We start from the raw sequence: 21049 nt of genomic DNA on the forward strand, positions 1-21049 counted from the left end.
GCATCCTCAAATGACCGCCATTCTTTAGCTCACAGAGAAGCCCCACGGCTTCGACTGGATGTGTGGGAAAAGGGGAATATCAGTATTGTGCAGCTGGAGGAGAAACTCCGAGGAGCAGCTCGCCAGGCCTTGGCTGATGCCGTTATGGAGCTACGGCTGCTGCCAGCCTCATTATGCACAGAGGACATGTCCCCAGGTACGTGGGGGCCAGAGAACGTCACAGATCCAGGCAACATGATATTTCAAGTGATGGTGCAAAGGTGGGGGTCTGGGAAGACATCACAGAGGCCCCATCTGAAATATACACTCACAGCTGTCTATTACCTTCCCTCAGCAAGGCGATACGCTGGGAGAAATGTATGTATGTTTAGGGTCACCCACTTAGGGAAATATCCTCAGGAACTCACTTCACATAAATTCATGCAGGCATGCACTATCAACCGCATATCACTAACAGAGTAATTGATAAGCCACTGTCATACCAGTCTTGGGGCTAGGTTGTTTGGAATGGGGATCGATGGTTAATGACATGAGTCTAATGTCTGGTGCCCACAGGAAGTCTCAGGAGCGGATCATTGGAAACCAAGAGCCCTGCAGCCCGTGCTAGCACCTTTCCCCCTGGCCCTTGTCCTGGGGAGCCTGTGACTCCCCCTAGCAAAGCTGGTCGACGTAGCTTCTGGGATATGCTGGTAATGAGAGACTGGGGGAAGTGGTGAAGTTGGCATGCTCCCTATACACTCTAGTCTAGGCCTTGCCTCAGATCCGTTATGCAAAACTACTATGTCGCATGGGTAGGCATTTGCAGAACAAGGCAAATTTTCACTGATATAGAGAGCCTTAGCTTCTTAAGTGCCTTCACCTCCACTTTTCTTATCGGATTCTCACAGTCTGCAAGATAAGCAAGGCTTTTACTGGCGGGGCAGCCAGGGCTCAAGAAAGTTGAGTAGCCTGCCCAAGACTGCTTAGTCAGTCTCCAGTGGAGCCAGGGCCTAAAACTGGACCTCCAAATCCTCCAGCTCCTTAACCTTCCATGGTACCTCCATCCTCTATCCCAGTCCCCTTCCCAAAAGCCCCTCCTCATTCACCGCATTGCCCCTAGAGTAAAACAGAATCCGGAGACTTGGGCTCCCCCAAAACAACTGATGACATTGTCCTGGATCGGCCAGAAGACACTCGAGGCCGGAGGCGGCACAAAACCGAAAATGTTCGGACTCCTGGTGGAACTGAGCGGGCACCAGGCCTAGATTCTGGAGCCCAGAAACAAAGGTATGTATGTATGTTGTTGCGTGGAGATGTGGTATAAAGTCAGGTCAGTACTGGGTTTATGTATACACGTGTCATATATGGGTTCTTTTGCTGTGTCTTCAGACGCCGGACTACGCAACTAGAGGAGGGTGAGGTGGGCACTCTGCAGCCTGTATATGCTCATGTTACTCAGTACTGGATGGAGTTCATGGTTCAGATTGGTGAGACTCCAGCCTCTTCTCCCATCATCAACCCCGTGGCCTGGTCCCCATCCTCAACCCCATTATGACTTCTCTGCCCTGGATTCAGGTTGTGCCTCGGTATCCAGGAGCTCCACCTACATGGTGTCCCGGTTCCTCCTTCCATCCATCTTGTCTGAGTTCACTACTATGGTTACCTCAATGGCTGGAGACACTAGTGTCCGCATCTTTGAGCAGCATTTGTGAGTTTGGGGTTCTCATGGCGGCTGAGTTAGGAGAGGTGGAGGCCTAGACCTGGGGAGGTAATCGCCAGTGGATGGGGCATGGATGGTCTGCTTTCTGTACATCCCTCCCTCCCACTAGGGGTTCAGAGCCAGACATCTTCAGTCCTTGTTCACTTGGACAACTGGGCCCAACTCCCCACCCAGCAGCTGAGCGGCATCTGCTACTTCTGGGAAGGAACTTCTTACAGTGGAGGAGACCAACCCAGCAGGGTGAGGGTGTGGCCTAGTGGATGCTGGGTTTAGAGTGACTGATGGTATAGTCTCTAACTCTGCAGGGCCCAGGGTGGAATTGAGGGGAATCCACTTCCAGATTCCCATTGTGCCCCTGTCCCTACCCTATAGCTGCCAAAGCCCTGCAGCGCTTTGAGCCAGGAGGTGATGGAAGCTCAGGGCGAAATGCTCCCCGGCAGAGGTTCTTGCTGCTGGAGGTTGTGGACAAGAAGGTAGACATGGGGCCAGGGGCTGGGTGGGAGAGGAGATTCTGTGATCTCACTGACCCTGACCCCTGACTTCTAGCTACAGCTGCTGACTTACAACTGGGCTCCAGACCTGGGGGCAGCATTGAGCCGAGCGCTGGTTCGACTAGTGCAGTGGCAGAATGCACGTGCCCATCTCATCTTCTGCCTCCTCAGCCAGAAGCTTGGACTCTTCCATCATTATGGCCAGTTGGACTTCCCAGTGCGGGATGAAAAGGTGCTTGCTGCTCAGGCGCTCTCCTCTAGTTCTGACTCCTGAGGGGTCAGTTTAAGGAAGTACCAGCTCAGAAGCAAGGGGAGAAGGGACAGACTGAGGGCAGAGGTAGTTGGGAGGGAGAGTCTGAGAGAAGAGACCATGGGGTAGAAGAGAAGGTCTGAGGGCAAAGGCCATGAACCCATTATGAGGCTCCATTTCTCTCAGGAGCCAAACCCATTCCTTCTGCCGACCATGGAAGCAGAGACCCTCATCCGAAGTGCAAGCCCCCCTCTGAGTCGTGAACAGGGCCGGCTGAGTGGGTCGTCTCGGGGTGGGGGCCCCCTTCCCCTGGACACATTCCCCTTTGACGAGGCCCTGAGGGATATCACAGCTGCCCGCCCCAGCTCTTCACTTGGGCCTGTGCCCAGATCCCCTGATCCTGTCACCTACCATGGACAACAGTTCCTGGAGATCAAGATGACAGAGCGCAGAGGTGAGGGCACTGGGCTGGACAATGGGACAAGCTGTGAAGTTTGGGAAGGAGAGGGCTGGCCGGTCCTGCAGGCCGCTACTAATGCCTCCAACCCCCAGAGCTAGAGCGCCAGATGAAGATGGAGAACCTGTTTGTAACCTGGCAGCAGCGTTCTGCTCCAGCCAGCATGCCCATCAGTGTAAGTGGCCTGCACCCTCTAGGAGCATCCTGTGACCCTTCCCTGACTGCCGCTCAAGTGCTCACTGCCCCATTTCTCCAGGCTGGGGAGCTGGAGACCCTGAAGCAGTCGTCTCGCCTGGTGCATTACTGTGCAACAGCCCTGCTCTTCGACCCCGCTGCCTGGCTGCATGGGCCCCCGGAGACCTGTGGGCCCCCAGAGGGGCAGGTGAGGCTCAAGATGCCTGGATTCCTCCCCTGGGACTTCCCTTTACCTCCCAGTGGCCTCCATTCCTCCACCCGCAGTAAGATGGTTGGCAGTGGGTAGAGCCTTCCTTAATTTCCACTCCTACAGCGGCGCCATCGCCCTGAGTCAGGGTCTGGGAGCCGAGAGGCCCCTGCAAGCTGTGAGTCCTTGGATGTGCCTCCGCCAGGCGCCCGTGAGGAGCCTTGGCTGAAGGAGCTCAGCCTGGCTTTCCTGCAGCAGTATGTGCAGTATCTGCAGAGCATGGGCTTCGTGCTGGTGCCACTGCGACCCCCCTCGCCTGCCCGCAGGTGAGGTCCCACATGCCCTTTCTCTCTTCACACAGGTCCCATGTGGACAACTCAGGCCTTGCGCGTGTTTATCCCACATACGTGAGGTTCTCGGACACTTCTATGTAGCCCTCATGCACGTCGTAAACCTCACACATCTCATGGAACTCATGGCCACATTTGAACACAAAACTGCATACATTCTGTCAGTTTGTGCCCATATAATATCTTACATGCTTACCTGCTGGTGTACATCCACAATCCACACGCATGGATCTAGTACACCCTCCTAAGCTTCTGGACCTGGGTCTTAATTATTGCTGTCCTAATCACCCCACACTGACCTCTCCTGATATTTTACTTGGTTCCTAGCCCGGGAAATTTTCTTGCTAAGGTTAGTTGTCTTTCTCACCAAGGACCCCTGCATAGGGCCTACTTGTATCACTGTGCTCTGGTCTATTTGGGGCCATTTTCACTCAACTGTCCAGTAGTGACATGTCTGAGCCTAGGAAAGTAGGCAGCCCCTCTGTCACCACCTTCCATCTCCTCAGAGCTCAGTGACAAGCCCACAATCACCTTTTCCTGCCATATCAAATCTCAAACCCCCATTTCTGCAGCCCTGCTCTATGCTCTTCTCAACATCTGAGCGTCCAGATTCTGTGTTCCCAGCCCCTTCCCAGTAGCTGATGGGAAAGTATCCATTCATGTTACAGTTACTTTTGTGTCTCTAGATTTGTGAGTTTATTTTCTCCTCCTCTCTGTTATCAGTTTGATGTCTTTTCAAGCTAGTAAATGTAATTATTGTATTTCCTTAAGAAACTTTGGCTCAGAAAACCAATTCTGATTCCTTAGCGCTTTTGTAACCAGCTTTCCACCTCCCAGGACTCACCCTCTTTTCCAGGTCTTAGGAAGAGAGGACAGGCATGCATCTCTGTGACCCTACCCCTTATTCTCATCCCAAAGTGGAGCTGCCCAGCTTGCTGCCCTTGACAGCCAAGTCCTAGCTCCAGGAGCTTCTCTGAGAGACTCTAGTTTGCATACTTTTTATTGAGTTATGTTCTTCGCAGAAACCTGAATTCTTTTTTAAAAATAAAGGACACATTAGGTTAAAAGATATGTTTCTAGAGCAAAATTTAAAGTCAGGCCAGTCTTTAACTATCACTAGTCACTAGTTAGGTCTTGTCCCTATTTCCTTGAGGATTAAATGGGACATTTCTCACCAGAGGCTTACACCTCTCCCCCCAGCCCCAGCAAGAGTTCTGGCTATTCGTACCTCTTAAATATAATGAGTGAGTCCCACTGGCCCTTTCGGTTTGTCCTTGTTCACAATACCTTCCCTGCTTCCCTTCTCCCCTTGCCTCTGAGCTGAGAAATGAACAGTAGGCCTGTGGGATGCCGAAAGTGGTGTTCCCAGTCAAGAGAGAACCCCTTTTCCTTCTCAAGGAAGTACCTAAACAAGGCATCAAGCATCTCCTTGAATTTTCCTGATGAAATCTTAGACATAAATCACCCTCTCCCCTACCATCCTCCCCTGCTGCTCCCAGTAAGCAGACATCCATCCCCTCATGAGTGTCCCCCATATTTTGAGCAGCCTTTCTTGCCCTACCCTTATCCTCTCATTGGTAGAGAAGCCTGGTTTCCACCTCCCCACTGAACACTGCTTGCATTTCCACTTAAAGCAGCAGCTGTTACGGAGCGAGCCCTGCCCCCTAGCCTAGACCTGGACTCTGGTCCCACCCAGCCTGGTCACTTATACACCTGAGCAGGTTCTTCCCCTCTCCAGGCCTATCTTCTCCTGCAAAACACTTCCACACGAAATGGATTGTGTTAGCTGTAATCCTTCACTCCACTGGCCTGCCTCATCCTCTTATACCTCTTCCTTTTCTGCAGCACCAGCCGACTGCGGGCCATGGCTGTCCTTGGAACAGAGGGTCGGGGCTCCTTTTCCTGCCCTAAAACCAAGACTGATGGGAGTCCCAAGGTAACATGTTGTCATATACCTTCCCTGACAGTGAGATCAGTGATGCTCCAGACACCAGTGTTCCTAAGCCTGAATTATTTCCCCTGGGTGATGACTGAAGTTGTTGATCCCAGCCTGATACCATTATAGTCACTGACCCAAGGAACTTCTTCCCTGCTCCAAGGCTGGTGAACCCATAAACTTTGCCCGTGAACCCATCTTTTTCCTTTCTGCAGAGCACTGGCTCTCCAGTGACCACCTACCACCTGCAACGGGCACTGCCTGGGGGCATCATCCTCATGGAGTTGACATTCCAGGTAAGCAGGAGGAGCACTGAACGGGGAGGGCCACTCAAGAGACTCACCTGTCTCTTGCCCTCCTGACCTCATCTTCACCCTCTCCCCAGGGCTGTTACTTCTGTGTCAAACAGTTTGCCCTAGAATGTTCCCGAATCCCCATGGGGCAAGCTGTCAACTCTCAGGTATGTGGTGGGGACAAAGGAATATGGGGTCTTGGGCATAGTAAGTGCATCCCCAATGTGCTGTGGCCAGTAAGAGTGGTGCATGGGCAATCTGGCCCAGTGATGACCCGGTACTGTAGGCTCACTAGGTTAGTGACCATTCTGGTGACTGGACCATCCGCCAATGTTATTGTGCAGGTGGTTCAGAGCTGTATTCAGCAGTAGCAAGAAGGTAGAAGGCATCCTAGCAGAGTGGCTTGTCTGGCCCTGTGGTCATTCTGGCTCTGATAGTAGCCTAGCACTGTGGTTGATCCATAACCATAGGTGGTTAGACAGGACATTTGAGCATAGTGGGTAATCTGACACATGGGTAGGTCAGTACCATGGGCAGTCCTGGCCTAATCTAGAGCTCCGGACAGCCCGATATTGTCAGTATAGTCACTAACACTTGCAATGTGGACTAGAGTCCCACCCACACAGCATACCCCTGTTAGTTGTTATTTATGACCCTACCTGCCTCAAGGTAGGGCCTCTGTACCCTATGAGAGCCAAGCACTCAGGAATGCTCGGAATGAGTGAGGGGGTCGAGTGGGGTCGGGGACCTGAAACGCTCTGTGCTTGAGTTAGTTCAGATCTGTCAGGTTGCCTTGTATGTCATGTGAGGGCTTGTGCCTTCTTCATGCCTCATTGTTAGTTTCTGAGAGATCAGGATCTGCCTGAGCCCAGTCTGTCACCCTCTAATACAGAGAACACAGACTCCTCTCATATCTGGACAGCTCATATCCAGCCCATAGATGGTTCCCTTTCACTTGGGTTTGGATACCTATCCAGTCATCATGGGATAATGTGATCCAGAAAAGCTTGGTGATTTTACATGCAGGAACCTACTCAGGCCAGAGTGCTCACAAGGAAGCTAAGGACAGGCAGGTACTCTTTCACACTTGACTATATAGTATTGGGTGGCAAGGACCCAGAGCTTCCTGAAGTCCTTCTGGCTTCCCTGCTCCCTGATCTCCATCTAGCTTGGCTCTCTCTGCCCCTACCTATCTAATCTCTAACTTCACTTAGAGTTCTCAATTGCTTTATTATTGTTATTGTTTATTAAGTGTTTAATATATACACTAAGTGAAGAGGAGTTTTACTCCTACTGTACAGATCAGGAAACAGGTTCATGGCCATTCAGTGATTTGCCCCAGTGCACATAGCTAGTTGGAGCCAGTACTGTGTCTCTGTCTCTGATACTCATCCTTGGTTACTGCAGTTTATCAGTCTGCCTCTAACTTTATGAAGACCTTTATTTTATCTCCGTGGTAGAGGAGGAAACTGAAGCAGGGTGATTGCTTCATGTCAGCTTCTACCACAGTGACTTACCAAAGATCATACAGCTACTGACTCCTCGGCTATTGCTTCTTCTACAGCCTTTTATTTTCTTTCCCATTAACTCCTTTGCCCAGTGCCCCCAAGGAAAAATGATTATGTAGATTCTGCCACAAATTCAATGAACACACTTTCAGTAATGGTGATTTCCACCAAGAGAAGCATGAGCTTCATCTGTACCTTCCTTTCTTCTTCCATCAGTGGTTCATTCATTCATTCGCAGATCAATTAAAGGAAGCCCACCCTGGGCTAGCCTTGGCATGATGTCCCAGATGAAGCTTTATGAATAAGGAGAAGTTAGGTAGGTTTGGGGATCAGGAAGAGCCACATTCCAGGCAAAGAGAGCAGCAGGTACAAAAGTGTAGAGAGAATATACATGTACTTAGGAAAAGCTAGAGAAATGGAAAGGGACCAGGAAAAACTTTCTAGTAGTAAATAATTACATGCCTGGCCTGCCCTGACCACCCTGTTTAACACTGCTTTACTACTTGATTTTCCATAACACTCATCTCCTAACATGCAGTGTACTCATTTTATTCTGTCTAATGTTCTCTGTCTAATCTTCTCTGCTCTGCTTAAATGGAAGTTCTTTGAGGGTAGGGGTTTGTTTCCATTCCCCACTGTTTCCCCAGCTCCTAGAACAGTGCCTGGTAGGCACTCGACAAGTATCAGTGAATCTGTTACATCAGGAAATCTGTGCCAGACTTTAGTGGAATCTGGAATAGAGGAAAAGGCCCATCTTCTCAAAATGGTCAGTTTCATATAAACAGTTGTAATACAGTATGAAAAGGAATATCATGAGGGCTTCCCAGAGAAGCTATTCTGGCAGAAGGGGGCCCACAGCAGCAGAGTAAATCTTCAGCTATCTGTCTTTTCCAATGTGAGAAGGAGGGAAATGGGAATGTGCTGGTCAGCCTATGTTCCCATTTCCTGACCCAGCCGCTGCCCTTCCCCAGCTGTCCATGCTGTTCACAGAGGAGTGCGACAAAGTGCGGGACCTGATGCATGTGCACTCATTCAGCTACGACTTCCACCTGCGCCTCGTGCACCAACATGTGCTGGGTGCCCACCTGGTGCTGCGGCACGGCTACCACCTCACCACCTTCCTGCGACACTTTTTGGCTCACCACCCTGATGGGCCCCACTTTGGCCGCAATCACATTTACCAAGGTCGGTGCCCAAGGGCAAGCCAGTGAACCTGAAAAAGAACAGGCCACAGGTGTCTCCAGGCCAGGGCTGGTGGGACCACTGCCCAGGGCCAGACCTTGTTTCTTTGTCTCATATTGTTAATCAGCTCACATCATTTGGACCTTGTCCCCACACCTGTTTTAACTTCACAGTCTGTTTCAAATCAAAGCTTAGACTGTTTTATGCACCCTGCCCTCTGTCCTGAGCCACTTTGTCCCATCTAGATGTTCCACAGGAGCTCCCCAGGAAGGCGGAGGCAGTCTGCCTGTCAGAGCCTTAGGGACTCCTAACCGTCCCGCCACCCAGATCAATGTGTCTATTCCAGGCTCATTGTCTCCTGTAACTTGACCTTTAGGGACACTGGAGCTCCCCACACCACTCATTGCTGCCCATCAGCTGTACAACTATGTGGCTGACCATGCCAGTTCCTACCACATGAAGCCACTGCGGATGGCTCGGCCAGGAGGCCCAGAACATAATGAGTATGCCCTGGTGTCGGCATGGCACAGGTAAGGCAGAGAGGGGACACAGCTGGTGGAGCTGTGTTTGGGGCCATCTTTGCAGTAGGGAGACCCGTATTTTCTTGGGCAGAGAGGTGAGATTGGCTTTATTAGAACCCCAGGATTAACATCTTATACCCACTGTACAGCTCTGGCTCCTACTTGGACTCTGAGGGACTTCGTCACCAGGATGACTTTGATGTGTCTCTGCTTGTTTGTCACTGTGCTGCACCCTTTGAGGAGCAAGGAGAGGCTGAGCGGCATGTTCTGAGGTCGGCAGACCCCCGCCCCCCCACCTTATACATGCCCAGTGCCCAGCCTGCTTGCCCTCTGCCCTTCCTGTGAGTCTCCTGCTGTAACCACCACACTCTTCCTCCCCGCCTCACCCCAGGCTGCAGTTCTTCGTGGTGCTCACTAGCCAACGAGAGCTCTTCCCCCGACTCACTGCTGACATGCGCCGGTTCCGGAAGCCACCCAGACTGCCCCCTGAGCCAGAGGCTCCCGGGAGCTCAGCTGGTAGCCCTAGGGAGGCCTTTGGAGCTGATCTGGCCCCTGGACCAGCTCCTCTGTTCCCCCCACTGGCTGCAGAGGTGGGTGTGGCACGGGCAAGGCTGGCTCAGCTAGTACGGCTAGCTGGAGGGCATTGCCGCCGGGACACCCTCTGGAAGCGCCTCTTCTTACTGGAGCCACCAGGACCTGATCGGCTGCGGCTAGGGGGGCGTTTGGCCCTGGCTGAGCTGGAGGAGCTCCTAGAAGCAGTCCATGCCAAATCCATCGGAGACATTGACCCCCAGCTGGTAAGGGGCTCTGAGCTCCAGAAAGGCCTGGGATGGATATTAGGAATTCCATGGGCAACCAGGGTGAAGGATGAAGGGCTCTCAGAGGTGGCTCAAGAATAGCAGATCCAGGTCTGTGGACTCTTCCCCAGGACTGCTTCCTGTCTATGACGGTCTCCTGGTACCAGAGCCTGATCAAGGTTCTCCTCAGCCGCTTTCCTCAGAGCTGTCGTCATTTCCAGAGCCCAGACTTGGGAACTCAGTACTTGGTAAGTCTCCTTGACCCTCCTCTGAAAGGGGAGACTCAGCAGAAATCCTCGTCAGAGAGATGACAGGTGTCCCCCTCAAGTTCTGCTCTGGAGAGAGGTTTAGATGGAATAGGCTTGCACAGATAAACGTAAAACCTTGTGAGCACTGAGCATCAAGCCACAGCATGTGATTCACGGAAAACAGCCTGGGGTTCTACCTTCATAGGCTCACAAAAACACAAACCTTGGCTAGGGATGCTGAGGGCCATGTTCTGGAACCTCATCAGTGGTTGCTCTTAGAGGCTGCAGTCCCAGAAAGGACCTCTTGGACTTTAAAGCCATGTTACCTGAAGTGTAGCCCTCACAGCAGCAGCATCACACCACCTGAGAGCTTACCAAAATGCACTCCTGCCCACTCCACACCCAAGACTCAGAACTTACCTTTTAGCCAGATCCGTGGGTGCTTGGTATGCCCATTAGAGATTGGAAGCACTGCAGGAAGGACAGGTAGAAGAGCTATGGTGGTGGACGTGTATGTGGGGGTTAAGAGACTAGAAAAATGGGCCTGTGAGTGTTAGTCCAGGAAAGGAGACGTTCAAGAGAAGACTTCAGGAGAAAAGTAGTTGGTTCATGGTGACAAGGCCTGCAACCTAGTGCTTGTAGGGTGATTAGTTTCAAGGTGTTCTGAAGGGCTGTCCAGAGAAGCCGAGGTTTGTGAGTCAGGCCACAGTGATGTGGATGGCTGTGAGTGGATGTGGGAGGCTTCTGGGGGTGGTGAGAATGCTGAAACAGGAACTGGCTTGGTGAAGGGTGAGCTGTTGAATCTGGGGTCCATGAGGACCTTCTAGGACCACAGTCTAGAAGGTTTACGTGGACATCAGGGATTGGCACTCAGATCTAGGCAGCATCTGTGTGAATGGGTGACTGCAGCCTTGGGAGTAGAAGAAGTCGCCCAGGGAGAGATTGCAAAGCTGAGCATCAGGGACAGACAGACATTAGGGGACAATCCCAGGGGAGGTCAGAGAGACTCAAGATCCAGGACAGGATAGGAAGCAAGGAGGGGTCAAGGGTAGAACACACTCCTTCATTGTAGGGCTTCAGTGCCAGCTTTGTGCAGGGCCTCTAGACAGATGACCTCAGGAACCTTCCTATTAAGCCCTCCTTCCCTTTATTCTGATGAGGCTGGACAGGCCAACCAGGGGCCTGTGAGGAGGAGGACTGAGGTTCAGTTTGGAGACGAGGTTCGAGGTGATCATAGAGTGCAGGTGGGGTCAGGCATGGTGATAGAAGCAGGCCTCCCTCAGACTGGTCCCACGTCCAGGATACCCTCAGGCGGGTCTGTGCCTCGTTAGGTGAGACAGACCTCACTCCCCATCTCGTTTTGTCTTTTGCTGCAGGTTGTGCTGAATCAGAAGTTCACTGACTGTTTTGTGCTAGTGTTTCTGGATTCCCACTTGGGAAAGACGGTGAGAATGGGCCATGAGGGGCTTTGTGTCAGCATAGTGGGAGGCTGTGCCCCAAATGTTCCACCCCAGAGTCCACTGAGGTTGGGGTACCCACACTGCCTTCCATTCACCACTGTCCTCTCACCATGTTCCCACAGTCTCTGACAGTGGTTTTCCGAGAGCCCTTCCCCGTACAGCCTCAGGACAGCGAGAGCCCCCCTGCCCAGCTGGTCTCCACCTACCACCACCTTGAGTCTGTCATCAACACAGCCTGTTTCACCCTCTGGACTCGTCTCCTCTGAGGAATGGACCACTGAATGTCACTGTTCCTTGAATCATGGATCTGTGATTGCCCACTTGTAGCAGGACTGACCAGTCTTTTCGTGCCCCAGCGCCAGCCCAGACACTGAGGGATACCAAAGGCTTTGTGAACATATCTGGGGGTGGTATGCAGCTCCCCTAGCAGCAGGGGCTGCTGTCCCAAAACACTCATAGCTGCTTGCCAACCCAGGGTTCTGGAGAGTCAGGTCAACCCCTGATGTGCCCACTTCGTTGCAGGCCCCTGCACCCTTCCAGAAGGGGACTCTTCCTTCCTGTTTACCTGGTAGAGTCCCAGGAATTCTTCACACCGCGGGGCAAGCTCTCACTCCTGAAAGCTGCTCTGCCCGAATCCTGCCTCCATGTCTTTGATTGCAGTCAGCCACCCACCTCCCACCTTGCATCCTCTGGTCTTCATTTCCCTCTAGGACATCACTGCTGGACACTGCCATTGAGATAAGACACCTGGCTCTGCCTTTGAAGCAGCTGTGACAATGGACAAGTCCCTTTGCTCTCAGACCCTTGGTATCTCATCTGTACACAAGGAGGTGGGCTCAGAGCTCTCCCATCTCCACAGCAACACTGGCACAGAATGGAGGACCTGAGCTTGAGCTGTATGTCCCTTCTCAATAGGATGGACGTGACCCAGAGAAACTGAAGGATTAGACACTGTGTGTCCCCCTGCTCCCCCAATAACATACACATGTGAAAATGTTCAGCAGGTTGTCTTTAATTCAGAGAAGACTCAAAATACTCAACTCACTGTCCCAGAGAGGCATGTGGATAGAGAGCAGGACCTCACCGGCCAGCTTATGGGTTGCCCCGCCTATCCCAGTAGGAACGTAGCCAACTCAAGCCCTCCACCGTGTCTCCTGAAGTGAGAGGGAGGCAGTGGCTCAACCCATGAGAAGGAAAACATCCCCTGTCCAATACCTGTCCCTGCAGTACTCCCTTGCCCAGGGCCAGGCCTGGAGCTTGAACCTACCACTCACCTTGAGGCTGATACTCGCATCCTACAAAGTCTTTGTAGCCTTCGTCTTCCAGCAGTTGGAATAGATAGGGGAAGTTCAGCTCTCCAGGGCTGCCCGGTTCTCCCCGGGATGGGACCTGTGCCACCTGCACATGTCCTGGAGACAGATGTAGGGCACAGGCTCCTGCTCAGGCCTGGGGTACAGATGCAGGGGGTTGGAAGGGTAGGATGACAGAGGAAGGAGTAAAGAAAGGGACCTTCTCACCAACGATGGGCAGGAACTCCCGGATGTTTCCTGTCAGGTTCCCATCCATGATCTGCCAGTGGAATATGTCCTAGGGCAGTGGTTACTACAGTGAGAGACCTCTCAGGCCCCACCATTCTTCCCAGATATGGGGAACATAGGCCCTTTGAGCATTCTCGTTCTTCCACTTACCATTTGTAACTGGAGGTTGGGTCTTCCAACCTTCTGTAAGATGGCTGCCGCTGGGAAAGAAACCAGGAGGGGGCCATGACACTCAAGGAGAGTGCAAGAATTAGAGAGGAGGTGGCACAAGGCTGAGGGTCCTACCCTGCTGGGGTGTATCCAGGAAGTACTGGGCATCAGTGATGCGGGTGTTAATAGGCTCCAGCAATCCCACGAGATTCTCCTAGAACCACACCGGATCTGTGAATACAGCTCTTCCCCCCAGGTTTGTTCCCCATCTTTCGGTCAGTGGTCAAGCCCCTCACCAGTCCCCCTGACCTGGGTCAGTGGTCACCTTTGTGCCTCACTGCTTTCCACACTCCACCCCCCTCCACACACACTCAGACAGACACACATTCATTTAAGTATGTGTATGTGTCTTCGCTGTTCTCTCACCTGAGCCAAAACCCCAGCTGCATGCCTCAGGTTCTCCAGGAAAACTGTCTCCATTTCACTCCTGACTGCTGCTCGATCAGCACCCTCGGGTACTCGGCCAGCCATCAGGTGAATCCTGTGGGAAAACTGGGACTGGAAGGGGCTGTGCAGTCCATCCCAGAAGCATGATGGGCTTTGCTCCCTATGTGCACCTCTTCCAGCCATTTTCTGACTATGCCAGCCCGTCCATACCACCTGACCCTGATGTTCAGGCCTACCAACACCCTCAGTCACTCCTGTGTAACCTAAGGCCAAGTCCTTTCCCACAGCCCTTCCAAGGGTCAACGGATCCTCTTGCCTGGAGGCCTCAGAGACCTCAGTCCCTCATTCAGCCCCTCCTGTAATTTCAACCTTTTTTTTCTGTGGCCCTCCTCCCTGTGCTTAAGTCTCACCTTTTAGAAATTTTGACCCTTAACCGTTCTCAAGAATTCCACACTGCTTCTTGTCTCTACTTGCATTTGCTTCTTGGCTTCTTCCCATCTGATGTCTGCCCCCAACCCCCACCAATAATGACCCCTTGTTGCCAGTTCCTTCTCAGTCTATTTGCTCTGCAGGATTTGACATTTATTCCATCGGCCCCACTTTGAGCTTCCACCTTCTCCCATCACCACCCAATCTTTCTCGGCCACATCCAACCCAAACTACCTCTCCAGCCTCATGAACTCTTGAACACACCAAGCTTCCTCCTGCCTCTGGCCACTCACTGCATACTTACCTGGGATGCTTACATTAAGCAAATGCCCACTCCTTAAGCCACAGTTCAACATCTGTATCTGTAGGAAGCTTTTTCTGATGCCAGTTAGGTGCCTACTCTGCTCTCACAGCCTCTGTGAATTGACCAGTTCTCAGATGGATCCTTCCTCGTTTATTGTTTACTTTGCTAGCTCTCTGCTCAAACTGAGCTCCCAGCATGGGATTCCAGCAGAAGAGCATGAAAGAGTTGCCAACTGAGAATGACATATGACAAATAAAATACAAAACAATTTACAAGGGACCAGGACTGCTGGGGTGGAGAAGGGCCGGTGCGCTCAGACTCCTGAGTTTCTCAACACCTGGCGTCCTCTTCTCTTGGACCCCAAACCACGTGCGGAAGAGTCTTTGGGTCATAGAGGGAGAGGAGAGGATACGATACCTGGGACAGCCCAGAGCCTTGGCGTACAGCACAGCCTGCTCCAGCCCCTCTCGGAAGGCCGCCTGCCTCCCGGGAACGGCCCCCAGGCCCATTTCCCCCTTCTCTCGGTCTCCTGCAGAGAGAACGGGCCTCAGCCTCCGGGTAGGGCCCCTACCCCCACTCCCCTGCCCCGGGCCCCACCGCGCACCGGGGGGCGTGTTGATAAGCACCAGCTGCAGCCCCGCTTCCCGCGCCGCGCGCGCCAGCACCTCCGGGGGCTCCGTGTACGGCCAGCCGACCTCAGCCGCCTTGAAGCCCGAGCGCCCCGCAGCCCGGAGCCGCGCGGCGAGGCCGGGGAGCTCGGGAAACAACCATGACACATTGGCCGAGAAGCGCAGCGGAGCCATGACCGCGGGAGCTAGGCCGTGGGGCAGAGTCCAGGGCCGCGGGAAGGCGGAAGCGGGCGGCCGGCGGGGAAGGCTGGGAGGGCGCGTGAGGATCTCGCGGAGCGCGCGGAGGGGCTAGGCCAGAGCTGACCGAGCGGGGGCGCGCTGGCGCCGCGAGTCGGCACTGGCGCTCTCCTTCGGCCTTTTCTGGTTAGAAAAGCAATGTGTTGTAAAACCCGTGAACAGCCCAGAAAAGTGGAATATTTCAAAAGAGGAGAAGGGGAAGTGCATGGAAAGGCGAAAGGGCCAAGCGAAGGCAGCGCGTTAGGACAATGCTGGGAGGAGGTGGGGAGCCCTGGCAACCTTTTGGTGGAGGTTGGGGTGGCAAGAAAGAGCTGGCCTGCTTCTGGGACCCCGTTAAAATGAAGGAAAGGGACTTTAACAAATACTTAGTACTTAACTCATTATAAAAACAGCATCCGTTCATTATGGGACATTTGAAAGCTGTATGACCTAATGAACATTTAAACCACCAGTTTTGTACCACATACCCGTTAACTTTCCCAAATTAAAAAATAAAATTGCAGAGTTTTTTAAAGAAAATCCTGATCATACTGTATATGCAGTTTTATGGGTTTTATGGCCTGCTTTTCTTTTAATATTTTGTGAGCATTTCCCTGTGCTAAAAAATAAAATTCAACCCAGCGAATTTGAAGAATTGGCTTTATTAAACAATTCATAAGTCAGGCGACATCTCGCAAGAGCTATGGGGAGGAGTTAATCAAGATGGAAGGCTTATGTAACAAGTGGGGCGAGAAAATGTTGACTCTCAGAATACACCTGACTGAAAGGACTCCACAGATTAACCGAGCTCAAATTCACAGCCAGAGTCTAGCAGCCATTGCTGACAGCGCACACACGCTCTACAACTGGGGCAGGGGTAGGCCATGGATCCCACTGCCAAGCTTCCTACATTGTGCTCCTCCCCGCTGAGCCGACCCTTATAACAGAGCTCCTGGGATCCGAAGTCAACCAATAGAACTGAGACTTCTCCAATCCAATCGGAGCTGCGCATTTGCATCTTTACTGATAAGAGTGACTCCATTCCATCCAATCAGGATAGTGCTTTTTGGACCAATAGAACTGTGAGGATTTGGAGTCCTCATGTCCATGAGAACCCACCAATCAGGAACTCCTGGGGGAAACTTTTCCCTATAAACCTTCTGCTTTCCCTTTCTTAGCATTTCGGCAGAGCGTTTCTTTCGGGGTTTGAGTTCTCTCTGCCAGGTTGTAACACCATACCTGTGAAATGAAGCTGCCTCTTAAAAAAATAGTTTCTCCGGTCATCGTACACTAGTTTGGGGGTTCACGTTGGTGCTGACAAAAGTCATTAGCAGGAGAAAAGTGAGAGCTTTTTGGAGGAAAGTAAGAGTTCAGGGCGACTGTGACTTTTCATTGGCTGAGTTGTGGCATTTCCCATTGACTGGGTTTATATACCGGGCAAGAAGAAAAATATACTTCCTACCAGAGTAGGAAGGTAACTACACCTTCCCGTTGGAGATGCAAGGTATGTGTTTTCCCGTTTGGGATAATTGGCGATGAGTAATAGGGGATGGGAGCTTCCTCTACAGGCCTTCCCAACTCCAATTTTAGCTGAAGTTTCCTTAATTTTTATACCTATGTTTCTCAATATCTTCAAAGTCGTTGTATTAACTAGCTGTTCATTGTTCCACACCTAGACCAGAATTTACCATGCTGCTCTGCTGAAGGATATTAGGGTTTTCAGTGTGTATGGGCGCACTTTAAAAGCACTTTCACATACCTCTCCGTTCCCACTCGGAACCATTTCCTCAGGTTTCTTTTGTAGAGAAGTCCGTTACAGTGTTTGGGTCATGCCTAAAGTCCTTTACAGTCACGTGTCACATTACGATGTTTGGGTTAACAAGGGGCCACGTTAATAACAGTAGTTCCATAAAATTGTAATGGATTGTAAGCAAAAAGTTAGATGATGTTGAAAGAAAATATTAGACCTGACGAAGATATCAGATCTCCTACTAACTAGCTCTTTGTGATAGGAGGAGGCTCAGCATGCTTTCCATCCACTACTCACCCTCCCAAAGCTGAGGCCAGGAGTTGGCAAGGAAGTGAGAGGAGAGGCCTGGGGAGGAGGGGAGTTCAGAGCCCACCACCCACCCACACCTGTCCTCACTGCCTCTGCACTCGTGCCTGTGCACACACACGCTCCTACACAAACTCGTTTCCCTTCCTCCAGTCCCATTCCTCTCTCCCTCAGTCCCCCCTTCTCATTAGGCAGATTCCTAAGGTTGGAATTACCGTGGTCAAAAAAACAAATATGTTCACATTCCTCGTGGCTGTACTAGATTCCTTTTTTAAAATGTTGTAAGGTGAATTGCTGTGAGGGCTTGAGCATCTCTGCTTCCAACAGTAAGCGAGCTGTCACGTGTGAGTGGCCTCATGTGGCACTACGACTGTGGCTGTGGTTGTGTTATGATGCCATCTCCTATCAACCTGGCTACTGGAATCCCCCAGTAGTAAAGTGAAGTACTCAGGGCTTTCCAGCACGGAGGATGGCTACATTAACCTTCAGTTTAAGAAAAGCCCTCCTAAGTTCCCAAATGAGGCCATTGTGTCTGCTATAGTGCTGTTTTTAATTGGCACCTTTTTCATAGGCTCCCAACTGTTGATGGGCTATATCAGCAAAGAGGGGGACAGACTGGGCCATTCTGGTCCTCAGCATTGGCATTCGGGTACTCCTGTTGGGATTTTACTTCCTATGCATCACCTACTATGCGTCCAGAGGCTACAGGGCTTACCCCTGCGATGAAATTACAGACTTCGATGACTACCACCCACCTTGGCCCTGAGAAGGGTCAGATGGGACTGAGCCCAGCTTTAACATATTGAGCAGAAACTATGGTTGAGGTCTAAGGAATTCTGCAGATATTCAAGAAAACAATGGCCAGGTTTTATAGGTTCACCCTAAAGATGTTAACTGAACTTATAATTAGCTAAGTAGGATATGCTCTATTTTTCATCTCCTGGCTCTGGCAAAGCTCCTGACAAGTTTTCCACATGAACCTGTGTCATGGAAGAATAGCGGTGTTAATTGCATGGAAAAGTGGGAAGTTATTTTATAGTAGGAAGTGTTGCCGCCACCACCCTTTTTTGGAGTTGAGCATTTCTTTTCAGGAGTTTCCATTGTCAGTTTGTTCTTGTGGAAAATGAAAGAATGCCGTATGCCAAATTTCTTATTACTAAGTAATTTATTTTGAAGACACCTAAATATCTTATCCACTATTCTCATCTCTAACTTCGTGTTCTAGTAGAAGACCTTGGCAAAGTCAAATATCAGTGTGAGTGTATAATATTGTTTACCTGCTTTCCTATTAACAGCAACCAGTAATTTTTTAACTCTCAGAGCAAATTTTCAAAATGTAAACACTTTTCTCTTTTCACCAATCCTTGGCCAGCTCTGATCTGGTTCACCAGTATATGTACCAGCATATAATTTGGGTCATAATGTTCTGTTATATTATGCCTTTAAGGACTGGACTTTTGGCTTTTTCCTAAGGAAAAATGTAGATAAGTGGTTGTTAATTAGAGTTTATAACCTCATTGTTAGCACCTTATATTACGTCATTCTGCTGCAGGTCACAAGACTTGGCCTGGATCCCTAGAGGACTGCCTTCATTTGATTCTGTTTCCTAACTTGCAGAAAATGACGTATGTTCAAAAGAAATTAAAATACCAAAATCTAAAAAAAAAAAAGTCGTAAGTTTATATTCCAGCAGCACATGAGTAGAAATCATCTTGGTGTGTGCTAGCTTTAACAGAAGGAAGTTCGAAGCGCAACATGAAGAGCACCCTACTTTCACTGTTCTGTCGCTGCCAGGTCACACCTAGGGGCCAGGCTGATCTCATAGTCAATCCAGGTGCTTAGGTTCCATTTCTTCAGCTCTGCCTCTAAGGACAGGCTGTCGTCAGCTATTATAGATCACCTGATTTCTTGACCATCTGCAGCTGGCATTATACTTGGAACTTTGACTTGTCCTGTAACGTGTTTCTTGGGTGTAGTCCAACAGGATATGACCTAAGTTTAACAATTTAATCAGTCCCAATTTCAGCATGTTTACAATCCAATGTTGACCATTCAGAGTAATATCTAAAGAAATTAATTCCTTTATTAATACTTCACTGTAAATCTCTGAGTATGCAAATTCTATTTAAGACTTTATAAGCACCACCATTTGCCAGGGTTTGTACCAGGAACAAAATTTGTCCAACCCCCATGGTCCACTCCCTTGCTTGTATACCCTTTAGGGCAGTAAAGATGGTGTATAAACTAGATGTGCATGACTTATTTCCCCTTAATTCCCTCATAACACCAGCACTTAATATATCAAAGTAAATACAAAAGGACAACAATGCTCATGAAAATTATTTTTTTTATTTACCATTTGACTACACCTTATCTAGAAGTCCCCAACCTTTTTGGCACCAGGGACCGGTGCTCCTACGAGAATCTAATGCCTAATGATCTGAGGTGGAGCTGAGGCAGAGATGCTAGCACTGGGGAGTGGCTGCGACCACAGATGAAGCTTTGCTCGCTTGCTTGCCGCTTACATCCTGCTCTGCAGCCTGATTCCTAACAGGCCACTGTCCGGTTCTGCTCTACAGCCTGGGGATTGGGGTCCCCTGCCTTATACATAGATATTACACTAGGTTATTATTACAAATCTTGATTCTTTGCATTTAACTCTTAACCAAAGAATTTGCACAGGTGTGACAATTAAGGTAGCAATAATTTGTAAATTGTTGAATGGATAATGGCTAAAACTTGAATGTATAGTTCAGAGTCTCATTTGATCACTAGGTTGCACTTGCCAATTTGGTAAAAAATATGACATGTGAAATGCAAATCAAAACCTCAGTGAAATCTCAGATTGGCAAAAGTTTTAAAGGTGTAGTCAAATGGTCACATGATATCAAATATTGGATAGAACTGGAAATAGCTAGAACATTTATTTATTGATGGCAGGAGTATAAATCATTGTTTTCTCTTTGGAAAACAATGTGGCATTATTTCTTAAAGCTGAACATTTATACACCTTTGATTCAGCAGTTCCTTTTGTAGGTGTATTCCCTGGAGAAACATTGCACAAGTATACTAGGAAACAAGTTCAGTGATATTCAGAGCGGCACTATTTAGCAAAAAATATGGAACTAACCCAAATCATATATAGATGAGTTGGGGTATAGCCATACATGTTGTATATAAAGGTGAAGAGAAAGCTGGTGGCTCAAATGATAAAACTGAGTTCACTCTTGTGTTAGAGTAATACACAAAGAGCTTGGTGAAGTTTGGGTCAGATTGAAAACATCAGTGAGAACACGTGAAATGCGTAAATCTCAGAAACGTAATCTTGAGTGAACGAAGCAAATAACAAAAATACATACAGTATGGTTCCATTTATATCAAGTCAAAAGCGGGGAAAACCAAACAATATCTTTCATATATCTGAAAGATACAAACATCCGTGGTAAAACTGTGAAGAAGAACAGGTGAATGAGGATCACAGAATTCAGGATGATGACGACCTCTGAAGAGGGAGGGATGGGAGTAACATTAGAAACTTCAGTAGTAATAGTCATCCCCCTTCTCTTACACTGGATGGTGTGGTCATGTATCTTCATTTTACCACTGTTCTTTACAGCTTATGTATATTTTATAAATACCATTTTGTATCTGTTTCATGTTTAATAAACATTTGTATTCATTGCTACCACCTATATGTATTACTACC

General features: G+C 49.9%; 2 protein-coding genes and 1 pseudogene across 5 annotated transcripts in view; 2 read left to right on the top strand and 1 right to left on the bottom strand.

Annotated features, from left to right (window-relative positions):
• SZT2 (SZT2 subunit of KICSTOR complex) overlaps positions 1-12572 on the top strand; it is a 49093-nt gene extending 36521 nt beyond the window's left edge. For all 4 annotated transcript variants that reach the window (XM_016123735.2, XM_036232816.1, XM_036232817.1 and 1 more), the window contains 22 exons: positions 29-196; positions 556-689; positions 1100-1266; positions 1369-1466; positions 1555-1687; positions 1809-1939; positions 2072-2172; positions 2246-2422; positions 2627-2894; positions 2993-3072; positions 3154-3279; positions 3406-3605; positions 5475-5565; positions 5781-5861; positions 5951-6025; positions 8338-8551; positions 8925-9078; positions 9219-9341; positions 9461-9866; positions 9998-10114; positions 11491-11559; positions 11697-12572. In XM_016123735.2, coding sequence (XP_015979221.2) covers positions 29-196; positions 556-689; positions 1100-1266; positions 1369-1466; positions 1555-1687; positions 1809-1939; positions 2072-2172; positions 2246-2422; positions 2627-2894; positions 2993-3072; positions 3154-3279; positions 3406-3605; positions 5475-5565; positions 5781-5861; positions 5951-6025; positions 8338-8551; positions 8925-9078; positions 9219-9341; positions 9461-9866; positions 9998-10114; positions 11491-11559; positions 11697-11840 — 3257 coding nt within the window. In that variant the 3' untranslated portion in view covers positions 11841-12572. The remainder of the gene's footprint in view (positions 1-28; positions 197-555; positions 690-1099; positions 1267-1368; positions 1467-1554; positions 1688-1808; positions 1940-2071; positions 2173-2245; positions 2423-2626; positions 2895-2992; positions 3073-3153; positions 3280-3405; positions 3606-5474; positions 5566-5780; positions 5862-5950; positions 6026-8337; positions 8552-8924; positions 9079-9218; positions 9342-9460; positions 9867-9997; positions 10115-11490; positions 11560-11696) is intronic.
• HYI (hydroxypyruvate isomerase (putative)) lies at positions 12569-15318 on the bottom strand. Its single transcript, XM_016123736.2, has 8 exons — positions 15047-15318; positions 14860-14971; positions 13689-13803; positions 13398-13476; positions 13263-13312; positions 13092-13161; positions 12849-12983; positions 12569-12728 (listed from the first exon to the last, which is right to left on the bottom strand). The coding sequence occupies exons 1-8, from the start codon at positions 15243-15245 to the stop codon at positions 12667-12669; spliced, it is 822 nt and encodes a 273-aa protein (XP_015979222.2). The 5' UTR covers positions 15246-15318; the 3' UTR covers positions 12569-12666.
• Positions 15319-17732: 2414 nt separating this feature from the next.
• LOC107499500 lies at positions 17733-18753 on the top strand (annotated as a pseudogene).
• The last annotated feature ends 2296 nt before the right edge of the window (positions 18754-21049 follow it).

This window comes from Rousettus aegyptiacus, unplaced genomic scaffold, assembly GCF_014176215.1.
Source record: "Rousettus aegyptiacus isolate mRouAeg1 unplaced genomic scaffold, mRouAeg1.p scaffold_m13_p_1, whole genome shotgun sequence".
In the NCBI taxonomy this organism is placed as follows: Eukaryota; Metazoa; Chordata; class Mammalia; order Chiroptera; family Pteropodidae; genus Rousettus; species Rousettus aegyptiacus.

Excerpts from the sequence above, each read along its gene's own strand:
- HYI (XM_016123736.2), bottom strand. The coding sequence starts at position 15,245 with ATGGCTCCGCTGCGCTTCTCGGCCAATGTGTCATGGTTGTTTCCCGAG. Across the intron at positions 13,477-13,688 it reads CAGCTGGGGTTTTGGCTCAG|GAGAATCTCGTGGGATTGCT; the intron begins GTGAGAGAACAG and ends GTGTGGTTCTAG. Across the intron at positions 13,313-13,397 it reads CCTGGATACACCCCAGCAGG|CGGCAGCCATCTTACAGAAG; the intron begins GTAGGACCCTCA and ends TTTCTTTCCCAG.